This window comes from Phacochoerus africanus, chromosome X (genome assembly GCF_016906955.1).
Source record: "Phacochoerus africanus isolate WHEZ1 chromosome X, ROS_Pafr_v1, whole genome shotgun sequence".
Classification (NCBI taxonomy): domain Eukaryota; kingdom Metazoa; phylum Chordata; class Mammalia; order Artiodactyla; family Suidae; genus Phacochoerus; species Phacochoerus africanus.
Window position 1 is genome coordinate 58,456,744 of NC_062560.1, and position 14,004 is coordinate 58,470,747.

At 36.3% G+C, this 14,004-nt stretch overlaps 1 protein-coding gene across 2 annotated transcripts in view; it reads right to left on the reverse strand.

Annotated features, from left to right (window-relative positions):
• The window catches only part of OPHN1 (oligophrenin 1), a 556,237-nt gene that overhangs the window by 122,009 nt on the left and 420,224 nt on the right, over window positions 1-14,004 (reverse strand). For both annotated transcript variants that reach the window (XM_047764388.1, XM_047764386.1), the window contains exons 16-18: window positions 8,498-8,582; window positions 3,299-3,357; window positions 2,052-2,157 (exon numbers count right to left, since the gene is read on the reverse strand). In XM_047764388.1, the coding sequence (XP_047620344.1) occupies window positions 2,052-2,157; window positions 3,299-3,357; window positions 8,498-8,582 (250 nt within the window). The remainder of the gene's footprint in view (window positions 1-2,051; window positions 2,158-3,298; window positions 3,358-8,497; window positions 8,583-14,004) is intronic.

The following is a 14,004-nucleotide window of genomic DNA, read 5'->3' on the forward strand; positions in this document are numbered from 1 at the left end:
ATTCTGTGTGTTTGTGTCTATTGTTCCTTTTGTCCTAGGAGTTTTGAGGACCAAAATTCTTCAGCTAAGGTAGTTGGCCAGTCTGGGTGGATGGAAGTAGGTGTTTCTCACTAACTGCCAGTAGGAGAATCTTCGAGTCCTTATCTCATATCACATATTGAGACTCTTAGAAAGTCAGAGTTGGAAGAGCCCTTTGGGATTAGCTATTCCAGTCCCCTCATGTTATAGATTAACAAACTGAGGCCCGGAAAGTAGGATGGACTTTCTTTAGGTCACATAGCAAATTAGTAATCAGCCTAAACTGGTTCAAGTCCCTTTAACCCTGGGAAACTTCAAATTAACATGCAAATGGCTTATGTGCTGATTTTTGTACTTTACTGAGATTATTATAAACAATTTTTTGGAAAGGGAATGTTTTGTTTTGTCTTGTCTTTTCTGGGGCCTCACCTGCAGCATATGGAGGTTCCCAGGCTAGGGGTCTAATCAGAGCTATAGCCACCGGCCTACACCACAGCTCACTGCAATGCTGGATCCTTAACCCACTGAGCAAGGCCAGGGATCGAACCCACAACCTCATGGTTCCTAGTCAGATTTGTTAACCACTGAGCCACAATGGGAACCCTGGAAATGTTTTTTAATGTTCTCTATTAGCCAAATTGCAAACATTGGCAATAAATATAAAAGCCATCTACTTGTGAATTATGCCCATTTATCTGCAATAGTGTCTATAATACTCATTGGCTATAGAAGTATAAAAAAACAAACAAAAAAACACTTAGAATGTCAGACCTGGCTAGATACTGGAGAGATATCATATTACAGAGGAATCTGAGGTCCAGAGGTGTAGAATGATCTGGATTTGTCACATCAGGAGGCCAAGAGGCCCATTTAAGCCTGGAGTCTCATCTTCGCTAAGGGCATCGATTTCAGGTGTTTTAGATACTCTTTAAATGAAGTTAAATATATCATCACGGCATTTCTGTGAGTGAGCTGATAGCTTTCTTAAATACAAACACTTAAAGTACATCACAATTTTTTCTAAGCTTGTCTTATTTATTTATTTTTCTTTCATTTTATGGCTGTACCCATGTCATATAGAAGTTCCCAGGCCATGGACTGAACCCGAGCCTCAGCTGTGACCTATGTCATAGCTGCAGCAATACAAGATACTTTAACCCACTCTACCGGCCAAGGATTGAACCCACGCTGCTACAGACAATGCCAGATCCTTAACCTGCAGTGGGAACTCCTATTTACATTTTAATATACTCAAGGGTGCCCATAAGAGTGATCTGCCCATGGACATCAAGAATGCTAGTAGCAGAACTGACACTAGAATCCGGGTTTGCTGACTCCTGGACAGAGTACTGTTTCCTAGAGGCAGCAACTGGCCTTTTATGTGTTAAGTAAATTCACCTTTATTCATAACATTGAACCTTCTGGCTAGGAACCACCACAGTGGGGCACACATGCCTCTTAGGAGCCACCCATCCTTGAGCCAATCACTAGACCTATTCTCTAGAATCCTGCTATCTGTTCCTGCTTGCCACATACAAGCAAAGAATGTGACCACAGTCTTAATAATGAATTCCCATGTCTTGAGCATGGGAGTGCAATGCAATCTCTATGTGCCATGCATTTTACCTGTGTTCATTTTAATCCACACAACAATATTTTGTGGTAGCCAATAGTACTGTCATTTTACAGATTATCAAACGAGGTTAATACAGGTTTACCTAATATTATATAGCTAAATAAGTGGTATGGCTGGAATCTGAAGCCAGGTTTATCTGACTACAAAGCATGTATTCAGCTCACTCTATGTGGTCTTACCCCTCAACTGAGACAATCCCTCAACTACGATGCATGATGACTCTGAGAGGATATACACAAGGGTAAAGGCAAAATGGCTTTTCTCGCAGAGCACTCAGCCTGACCAAGATGAAGTTGGGGACTGTAACTTAATGAGCTGACGGGCAGTTTCTCTTCAGTGCTACCAGTAAGCCAGTCACCTAATAGGAACTCTTCTTGAAAACCTAGAAGTTACTTACTTGACCAAGTGTCTTATAAGAATTTCCAGCATCTCTCGGTTCTTTTCAGGTAGCTTATATACCAGGGAGTGAATAGCTCCCAGCCGATAATCCAGGTTGTCAGACTCTGAGAGAGAACAGAGAGATAGTTTTGCCTTCTGGATCAAGCAAAGTCTTTTTCTCTCTCTCTCCCCCTACCTCCCTCCCTCTCCCTTTCTCTCTCTCTCTCTCTCTCACACACACACCTGTGCATGCACATGCACACACACATACACAATGCAGAGATAGAGAAACATAGAGAGTCAGAGGAATGAAGAGAGATACATAGACACAGAGACACAATGACAGAGACCAAAAAACAGACACTGAAAGAAAAAGGCTAAAAAATGTAGACTAAAAATGAAATAGGCCTAGAAAGATGAAGAAATATGTGAGTAGAGAAGACAAGACTGAGAGCAAGTCAGAGTTCATAATACAGCAGATTGCTCCTAAAGTTCCACATGTAAACTTCCAGCTGGAAATCACTGCCCAACCATTTTCCTTGTGGAAATGGGGATTATGCTGCTACCTCTGGGCTCCTCTGAAAAATCACTAAGAGAGCTCAGAGTAAAGATCAGAGTTCTCTTGCCTCAACAAAGATTCATTATGAGGACAAACCCCCTGAATCTTTTTCCTGAATACTATTCAGGACATGATGCAGAAGAAGGGTCACACTGAGGTAGGGAGGGGTACTCATACAGTGGTCTCAGCCAAAACTTTTAATGCTTCTTCAGCTGCCAACTTTTTGGGTGATTCTATATTCCTTATTTCCTATGCACTCCTTCACCCTCACCCTCAGTCTTATCTAAAAAATGTGACCTTAGCACTTAAAAGATTAGGAATAATAATTCACAACATAACTGAAAAGGCAAGGTGCTGAAGAAAAGCTGAAACAGTAACTGTAATGGAACCACTTTGTGGTCCCCTGGTATGGGAGCCAATACTGTTGCTCTGATATGAGGCATAATCAATCAATAAAGTCTTCACACCTGTCACATCCCTCAAGTTAGCCAGTTTTTTCCAATGCACCTAAGAAACATCAATTTATGAAAAATAATACAATTGATTTAGCAATCAAAAATTCTCTCCTTTGACAGTGGACAAAATCTGTGTATATGCTTTTGTTCTTTTCCTCAATTACTTTCATCAAGCAGTTTTCTAGGCTTATTGCTGTAAACATTACTAAGAAGCCAGGACAACACAATTAACTAAGTAACATAAATACTTACTGGCAGCAGAGACCAGCTCTTTGTGAAGTCTATAGGTCATGACAGGTTCAGAAAGATTCCTGAAATTAATGAAGATTGTATGAGTTCCTTTGTGGAGAGAGTAGTGAGGCCTTAAATTCTCAATTCTGTGGGCAACCAAGGCTGAAGTTTATGAGCCCCACAGATTAGCATGACTACATATATTTCTCTCTTCACCTGAAACTTTGTCAGAGCAATCCTAACAGCTAGTAATTCAGCAGAAGACCTACAAAATTATCAACCTTGAGCAAGGTCTCCAATTAGTTCTCCAAAAGTAAAAACTGGCAAAATCCAGTGCTGCAAAATTCCGAAGGGTACCCACTATGAATGCTATTAATGAAGTCCTTACAGTTTGATAGTTCATCAGCCGCCAAAGTGTTTTCGTATCTGTCTTGTAATTTGATCCTTCCAAAAAAGTCCTGTGAGGTGGGGCAGTAATTCAAATTCCCATTTGATGCAGAAGGAAATTGAGACTCAATGAATTTCTTTATTTAGTCAAAAAATATTGGCTGAACACCCATTATTGACTGCCATTGTGCCAGGTATTGGAGATCCAGAGAGGAATAAGACATAGTCTAAACCTCCAAGGAGCTAATAGTCTAGTTGACCAGACTGCTATATATAAGATTTGCAATGCAATGGAACAGGTATGATGATAAAGGTAAGTGATGCATGGCTCAGGGGAAGGAAGTAATCTAATAATAATAATAATAATAATAATAATAATAATAATAATAATAATAATAATAATAATGGAGTTCCCATCATGGCTCAGTGGTTAATGAACCCAACTAGCATCCATGAGGATGTGGGATCCATCCCTGGCCCCGCTCAGTGGATTAAGGACCCGGTGTTGCCATGAGCTGTGGTGTAGGTTGCAGACATGGCTTGGATCCCGCACTGCTGTGGCTGTGGTGTAGGCCAGTGGCTGCAGCTCTGATTGGACCCCTAGCCTGGGAACCTCCATATGCCACGAGTGCAGCCCTAAAAAGACAAAAAAAAGACATAATAATAATAATAATAATAGGAAACTCTCCACTGTTCTAAGTGGTTACCTATATTTACTCATTTAATTCTCATGACAACCCTGTAAGGTAGATATTGTTATTATCTCAATTTTATTGAAAAGGAAACTGAGTTTCAGAAAAGTTAAATAATTCATCCTAGACCACACCGATAGTAAATGGCAGAAGTAGGCAGTCTGTCTCAAATCCATGTTCTTATTTTTTTTTGTCTTTTTTTTGCCATTTCTTGGGCCGATCCCACGGCATATGGAGGTTCCCAGGCTAGGGGTCGAATCAGAGCTGTAGCTGCCAGCCTACGCCAGAGCCACAGCAACGCAGAATACGAGCCATGTCTGCAACCTACACCACAGCTCACTGCAACGCCAGATCGTTAACCCACTGAGCAAGGGCAGGGACCGAACCCGCAACCTCATAGTTCCTAGTCGGAATCATTAACCACTGCGCCACGACGGGAACTCCTCAAATCCATGTTCTTAATCACTATGTTATACTGCTTGCCACTGCAATTACTGTAGTAATGTAGGCGAGAGATAATAAAAGCCTAAACAAAAATAGTGCCAGTAAGGATAGAAAGAAAAAGTGAAGAGAGTTATTTGAAAGATATTAAATCTAGACTTCCTTCAACAATGAGTATCTTGGTGAGGAAGAGAGTAATCTGACTTGGATAATTGAAAATAGAGTAGAAATTGATGCAGAGGGAAATGGAGATGCTGTGTCAGGGATGTTTCTGGGACAGCCAAAGACAGATATCTACTAGATAAATGGATGGAATGCCCTTCTGGATCTGAGAAGATGTGGAAATCATGAACCTAGAGGGGTGATTAAAACTATGAGAACAGATACCACTGCTCAAGAAGAGATGGTAAACTAACAGCCAATAGCTACATGAGGCCTTTCAACATGTCTCCCTTGTGCAGAATAGTGTGTAAAAAAGAAATGGAATTGAATCAGTAATCAGAATATGAAAATTTGAATATTTCACATAAAAATCCATATTGTCTACTTATATTGAAAAAGTGAAAGATCTGTCTACATTGGGCCCATGTGATCATTTGTGGAAGTAAACAATATTGTCATTTATATATAAAAAAGGGATTGCTATGCAAATAAAGTTTTGATATGCAACATGTCTAATATGAAAGTAGTCTACTTCAGTCATTTTCATGTGGTGGCCCCTACGGATATTTGAATTTTCCATCCTTTCAATGTAGTAAAAAGAGAGAAAAGCCCTGAGAAATACCAGATAGAAAGTCCATAAAAGGGACTTCTAAAAATGGTCAAAGAGGGAAAGAAAATCCAAAAGCAAGTGACACAGCAGAATCCAAAATAAGAAAAGTTTAAAGGAAGGCTTCTTAACAGCTTCAAATGCTACAAAGAGGTCAAATAAGGCAAAGGCTGATGATTATCTATTGTGCTTATCATTGAGGGAATCACTGGCGACCTTGGCAAGAGCAGCTTCAGTGGAGCAGAGGGGGTGGGAGTCATATTGCACTGGGTTAATGAATAAACTGGGAGGTTAAGAAGTAGAGACAGGGAGTGTATACTTTATATACTGAAACTTGATTGAGAAGGGGTGAAATATCTCTCTCTTTAGGCAATCTTGTTGAAACTCCTGCCTCCAATTATCAGTGTACACTGTTATTGATTCTCAATTTTTTAGCTCAAGCCCAGAATTCTTTTCTGAGTTTCACTCCTATGTATTTCCTATATATCCATTACCTACCTGAAATTCTTGCCCTGCTTTTTTCAAAGACACCTACATTCAACATATCCAAAACCTAACTGGTCATATCCCTCAAATTTAGTAGTTTTCTTGTGCTTCCCAAATGTATGACCATCATTTGGTTGTATGGGCTGGAAATACAGAAGTCATTCTTTTATTTCCTTCTCCTCCATTTTCATATACAAGTTCACTCCCTAAATCTCTTGACTGTGCTTATTTCTATCTATTCCCACTGCTACTGACTAGTCCACACATAAGCACCATCTCTTTCCAAAACTACAACAATAGCTTGCTAATTGGTTTCCATCTCTACCTATTTTGCCTCTCTTTACTCATCTCCCTCTATTTTTTTTCAAAACGCAAAATCTCATTATAGAACTTCCTGCTTAAAAATCTTTCAATATATTCCCATTCCTTTTAAAATAGATCGAGACCCCATAATTCTTAAAATGTCCTAAAAGGCCTTGCGTGATCTGACCTCTGCATATCTCCACCTCCCTCTTTAAACTCAATACTCAACCTATACTGGTACATGTAGTCTTAAAAGGATTTTCCGCTTGCTTCAAGAACTTTGCATATGAAGTTATTTCTGTCTGGAACTGCCTCCTCCCAGTTGACTCCAAATTATAATTCAAACCTCAGTCCAAACTAAACACCACAATAAATCAGGACTTTCTAATATATGACATTAAAGCACCTTGTACTTTTCCTTCAAGAGCACTTATTATATTTCCATATATTTGTTTCATTATTTGTCTTTTATCTATTCTCTTTACTGGACTATAACATTTTTAAGGTCAGAGTCCATATCTACATATAACTGTATACCTATTGCCAGACACCATTCTAGGCATAGAGTAGATAACTCAGGAAATGTTTATTGAATAATTTAGTGAATGGTGGAATGAATGAATGAAATAAGACACAAGGTCAAAGAGATGTCCATTGCTGGAGCATATTTACTTGCTAAGAGGAAAGAGCTAGTTCAGTGAGAGAGGATGAAGATACAACAGAGAGAAGGGATAGTTTTTAGAGTAATTTCTGGAAATGTTGGAGATAAGACGTGAGTTAGGTACCTAGAACACAGATGGGGAAAGCACACTTTGAATACTGACACATTTGAGAAATCTAAAGGGTGTTGACTGGCTAGTGCATATTAAAGGTTTATGGATAAGATTCTTATAACAAATATCTCTTATTAGGGGTGCTGGCTACCCAAGCTTTCAGGTTTAATTTTTTTATCTTTCAAAAGGGCTACATTGCTTATTATGGGATGAGCTGGGAAAGATGTAATGTGAGAGGGACTTAATCTATATAAATCTTTGAAAAAAACCTGACTGCTTTTAAGGAGGCTAAAGACATAGTCACTTGCTTGCACTGTTTTCATCATCGCAAACCTCCTAAAAGTACACATAGCAGATTGTTGTCTTTACTAAATAACCCAAGAACACAGCCCCTGGGAGGTGGGGAATAGTGAAATAAAATTCTCCAATACCAGAGGCCTTACAAGTCAGAAATAATTAAGTTCAAATAATACAAGCTGTGATCATGTATATGACTTAATGTGAGAGGAGCTATGCTTCAATTTCTTCATTTGTAAAATGTGTATGGTAGCAGATACTTTACAAGTTTATTGTTAGAATAAAAAATGACATTGTCAATGTAAACAACTAGAACCCTGCCTAGTACAGAATAAACCCTCCAACAGTGCCTTTCTTCTTTGACACTAGAAAGAGCACTCATGTTTACTTAAAGTTCTAAGATAATGCTACAGCTGAAGGTCATTAACAGAAATATCTAGGACTCATTCTATTTTGGATCATTGGTATTTCCCAGAGCTTAAGTACCTATTTTAACATCTAAAGAATACAATAATTGAAAAGAAGATATTTTAGCACATAAAGTATGGTACATATTATGGGACATAAAAATAAGAAATGAATGAGTTTAAAAGTATGTATGTCACAAATACTTGTTACACAATACATATTTATGATAATAAACTGAATAATATATTCATCATCATTGCACATCCACAAATTTTGCTGGTAAGTTAAATTTTTTTTTCCTACTGTGGCCACTTTATTCAGTTTGAACATTTTTATTGTTGCACTTTTTTTTATTCCCAGCATATCCATCAATTGACAAAACTTCACTTATTTTAAGGACATGACTTTTAAATATTTTTGAGCCATTTTCCTTTTAAAAAGTCATATTTCAACAATTCCATTATTTTGATGCTTGCCTTGCTTATATTCCTCAATTAAAAAAGTCTCCTAATGCACATTTTTTGACAGAATTTATTTTCACTCTTTTTTTCCTTTAGCAATCCTTTCCAATTTCTCAAAATTGGGACCACATTAATTCCAATCTCCACCCAGACACATTTCACGATCTTTGAGAAAGCACTGTTCCAAATCATATCAGGCATACCTGAGGTAGAATTTCAAGGAGCTGGTGACTGTCTTAATGTCCCAGTCACTATTATTAAAATCAACATCTCCTGGGCATTTAGGATCTATTTAAGAAGAAAAAAATTTAAGAAAAAAAAAGTTAGCATTCCACAAGAGCTTACATTTTTACTGCTTTCAAAGAAAAAAAAGTGAATTAATTAAAAGATAGTTACTCTAATCAGTTTTCAAAAGATGAAAACATTACAACAAATATATCTTTGAGGTCTCTAAAATTCCCTTGCATGTAAGGAGCTTGGAAGTCATGTCTTTCATTCACACAATGAGAAAAAAATGGAACAAACTGAAAATCAACTGCTCTTTCTTCTATCAGAGAACTGAGGTCATAGGGCAAACAACTGTACCCAAAACTGAAGAGAGAGAGAGACAAAGATAATCAAAACTTATAGAGCAGAAGCTCAAGAGCAAAAAAATTCCCTGGGAACCAGTAGAGAGCTAGGAAAACCCAATCTGTAAATGACAGATGACTAGAGGCTCAGTGTGGACAAGTTTGAGTATTAAAGATTCTAAGGGGGGTCCAGTCCTAGGGGGACTCCCAAGCTTTTGTGAGTTTACCTGAGAAGCTTTAATCAGGTTCTCAAAAGTGAAGATCTGAGAAAAGTTCCCTCATGTTACTGTAATTCTGAGAGTGGAGTTAAGGAAATTAGCCATTTAAAAAATATGTACGGAGTATTTCATTCTTCTTAATAAGGCCTACCCTCAAGAGAAAACTATTTTACCAGAAATTAACTGACCTAGGAAAGGGGAAGTTCCCAAATCCAGATCTAGCATGCCTTCCTGTTTCTTCTAAGTGGGAAAAATGAAACACAAATGAGTAATACTTATGAAGGTCACAAGTTAGAAGCACAGGTTCAACAAAAGACTGAGACATACAGAATTGAAGAAAGCTAACCCTCCCCTCACACTTTGCCACCACATCAATAGGCCTCCTGGATACTAATAAAGGAATATGACTAAAAGAACTATTATTTTCAGACAAAATTTAAGTTTCTATGGAAAACAAAAGACAATAGCACAGGCAACCATGTCCAATCACTTGTGATAGAACACGATGGAAGATAATATGAGAAAAAGAGAAATATATATATATATAGAACTGGCCCACTTTGCTGTACAGAAGAAATTGAAAGAACATTGTAAATCAATTATAATAAAATTTTTAAAAAGTAGGGACAAAAACAAGGTCACCAGAGGTAATTTATCCCATGACACTTATGGTTTCAGCAAACAATAAACACAGCTAAACACTAGCCAGACAAATAAAACGTCACACTAAAGACCCGTTTACCTCAGTTCCTTTCACACATCATGTCTGGCTTGCAACAAAAATTATAAAATACTACTAAAAGACAAAAAAAATTTAAGAGACCCAGAAAACATCAGAACCAGATTCAGATATGACAGATATTTTAGAATTATCAACCTGGGAATTTAAAACAAGTATGATGGGAATTCCTATCATGGCTCAGAGGTAACAAAGCCAATTCATATCCATGAGGATGCAGGTTCAATCCCTGGCCCAGCTCAGCAGGTTAAGGATCCAGCAATGCCATGAGCTGTGGTAAAGTTCACAGATGCGGCTTGGATCTGGCATTGCTATGGCTGTGGCATAGATCAGCAGCAGTAGTTCTGATTCTACTCCTAGCCTTGGAATTTCCATATGTCATGGATGCAACCCTTAAAAAAGACAAAAATAAATAAATACACAAATACATAAATAAACAAATAAACAAAACAACTATGATTAATATACTAAGGACTTTGATGGACAAAGTGGACAACATAAAAAATGAGTTGGATTAACTTAAGCAGAGAGCTAGAAACTTTAAGTAATAGCCAAGGGGAAATTCTAGAAATCAAAACCACCTAACAGAAATGAAGAATTCCTTTGATTATCACAGCTGGGAAAATAATCAGTGAATTTGAAGAAATGCCAGGAGAAACTTCCAAAACTAAAATGCTAAGAGAACAAAAAAGAATGAAAAAGACAAAACATAATATTCAAGAACTGTGGGACAATAACAAAAGGTGTAACACACATGTAGTGGGAATAACAGAAGGAAAAGAAAGACAAAAAGGAACAGCAGAAATATCTTAAACAATAATAACTGAGAACTTCCCTAAACTAATAATAAACATCAAACCACAGATCCAGGAAACTCAGAAAACACCAATCAGGATACATACCAAAAGAATATATCTAGGAATATAATAGTCAAACTAAATAAAGTCAAAGAAAAAATCTTGTAAAAAAGACCAAAAAACAAAACAAAACAAAACAAAAAACAGTTTACCAAAAGAAGAGCAGGATAAGAATTACTCTGACTTTTCTCAAGAAAACATGTAAACAAAACTCTATTTGTTTACAGTGGAATAAAATATTTAAAGTGTTAAAAGAAATTATCTTTCAAAGTGAATGAGGAATAAATACTTTCTCAATAAACATTGAGAAAATTTGTCAGCAGTAGACCTGCCTTGCAAGAGATGTTAAAAAAAATTCTTCTTAAATCTATAGTACAATAATTCAGATTTCTATAAAGAAAGAAAGAGTATTAGTGGAGGAATAAATGGTGGTAAATAAAACACTTTCTCTTATTTCTCTTCTTCTAAATTCATCTAAGAGGTAAAAGTTCAAAATATAGCAACAATGTATTCAGTGATTATAGCTTGTGGATAGTGAACTAAATGACAAAAGTATTATAAAAGGTTAAAGAAGGCATTAGAAATATTCTGTTTTAAAGTCCTGACAGTACCAGTGAAGCGGCAGAGTATTATTTGAAAGAGGACTTGTAAAAATTATAAATTTATGTTGCACGCACAAGAGCAACCACTAAAAAGTTTTTTTTTAAAAAAAGCATAATTGATATCTAACAAAATAGACAAAATGGAAGCATACAAAATGCTCAATTAAACCCAGAGAAGGCAGAAACAGAATGGTATATGAAAAGACAAACAAAGAACAAGGACAAGGACATGACTAGAAAACAGTAACAAATAAGGTAGGAAATAATATAACTATATCAGTAATCACTTTAAATGTTAATGGTACAAATACACTGGGGAGAAGACATAGACTGTCAGAGTGTATTATAAAACAGTACTTAATTATATATAGCCTATAAGAAACCCAGTTCAAATATAAAGAGACATGTAAATTAAAAATAAAAGGACAGAACTGAAGTTCCCTCGAGGCTCAGCAGTTAATGAACCCGACTAGCATACATGAGGATGTGGGTTTGATTCCTGGCTTTGCTCATTGGGTTAAGGAACCAGCATTGCCATGAGCTGTGGTGTAGGCTGGCAGCTACAGCTCCAATTCAGCCCCTAGCCTGGGAACCTCTCCATATGCTGCAGGTGCAGCCCTAAAATGACAAAATAAAAGGACAGACTTGTGGTTGCCAAGGGGTGAGGGGAGGGGATGGGATGGACTGGGAGTTTGGGGTTAGTAGATGCAAAGTATTACATTTGGAGTGGATAAACAATGAGGTCCTACTGTACAGCACAGGGAACTATATCCAATTTCTTGGGATAGAGCATGATGGAAGATAATATGAGAAAATAATATATATATATGATTGGATCACATTGCTTTACAGCAGAAATTGGCATAACATTGTAAATCAACTATAATTTTTAAAAATTATGAAGGCTTTATACATAAAAATAAAAAAATAAAATAAAAACAAAAGGAGAAAGATACACCATCCTAATATTAATCAAAAGAAAGCTGACTTAGCTCTATTCATTTCAAACAAAGTAGACTTCAGATCAAGGAAAATTATAAAGGATAAAGAGGGGCTTTCTTTACATAGAATGTTTAATTCTCCAAGAAGACATAACCATCCTTAACAGGTATGCATCCAACAAAAAAGCACCAAAACACGTAAGACAAAAACTGATAGGACTACAAGGAGATGAATCCTTGCTGCAGACATCAACACCTGTTATCAGTAGTCAAAAGATACAACAGGCAGAAAATCAGTAAGTAATTGAACTGAATAGTACCATCAACCAACTGGATTTAATTGACATTTATAGACTATTCATCCAAAAAAGCAGCATACACACACTCTTCTAAAGTTCATCCAGAACATTCACCAAAATAGAACACATTCTGCGCCATAAAAAACCTTAATAAACTCAAAAGACTAAAATTATACACCAATATGAAATTAAACTAGGAAAGCAACAAAAGATAAGTAACATTCAATGTAATCCCTATGAAAATAAAAATGGCAATTTTCGCAAAAATAGAACAAATAATTATAACATTGTAATGGGACACAAAAGACCCCAAACAGAAAAACAACCTTGAGGATGAAGTGGAGGTATCATACTCCCTGATTTTAAACTATACTACAAAGATACAGTAATCAAAACAGTATGGTACTGCCAGAAAAACAGACACATGGATCAATGGAAATGAATCCATACTTATATGGTCAATTACTCTACAACAAAAAAGGCAAGAATATGCAATGAGGAAAAGATAGTCTTTTCCATAAATGGTTTGGGAAAACTGGACAGCTACATGCAAAAGAATAAAACTGGAGTACTTTCTCATACTATATACAAACATAGATCCAAAACAAATTAAAGGCCTAAATGTAAGACCTGAAACCATAAAACTTCTAGAAGAAAACATAGGTAATAATCTCTTGAACAACAGTCTTAGTAATATTTTTGTGGATATGTCTGCCCAGGCAAGGAAAATAAAAGAAAAATTAAACAAATGAGACTACATCAATATACAAAGGTTTTACACAACAAAGGAAACTATCAACAAAATGAAAAGCCACCTACTTAATGCAAAAAAAATTTGTAAATAAAATATCCAACAAGGGATTAGTATCTAAAATATACAAATAACTCATATAGTTCAATTTAAGGAAAAAACTCAATTAAAAATGACAGAGGACACAAATAGACATTTTTCAAAATAAGACGTACAGATAGCCATGGGCAGATGAAAAGATACTCAACATCAGTAATCATTAGGGAAATAAAATAAAAATTACAATGCACTAACACCTTACATCTGACAGAATGGCTATTATCAAAAAGATAAGAGATAGTCTTGGTGAGGATGTGGAGAAGAGAACCCTCATTCACTGTTGGTAGCAATGTACACTGGAAAATAGTATGGAGAATAGTATGGAGATTCCTAAAAAAAATGAAAATAAAACACCATACAATCCAGAAATTCCAGTCTGAGTATTTATGTGAAGAAAATGAAAATACCAATTTTAAAAGATATATGCACCCATAATTTCGCTGCAGCATTATTTAACAATTGCTGAAATATGGAAGTTCAACCTAAGTTTCCATTGAATGATAAATGGATAAAGAATATGTGGTGTATATACACAATGGACTATTACTCACCCATAAAAAGAATGAAATCTTACCATTTGTCAGAACATGGATTGACTTAGAGGTTATTACGATTAGTGAAATAAGTCAAAGATA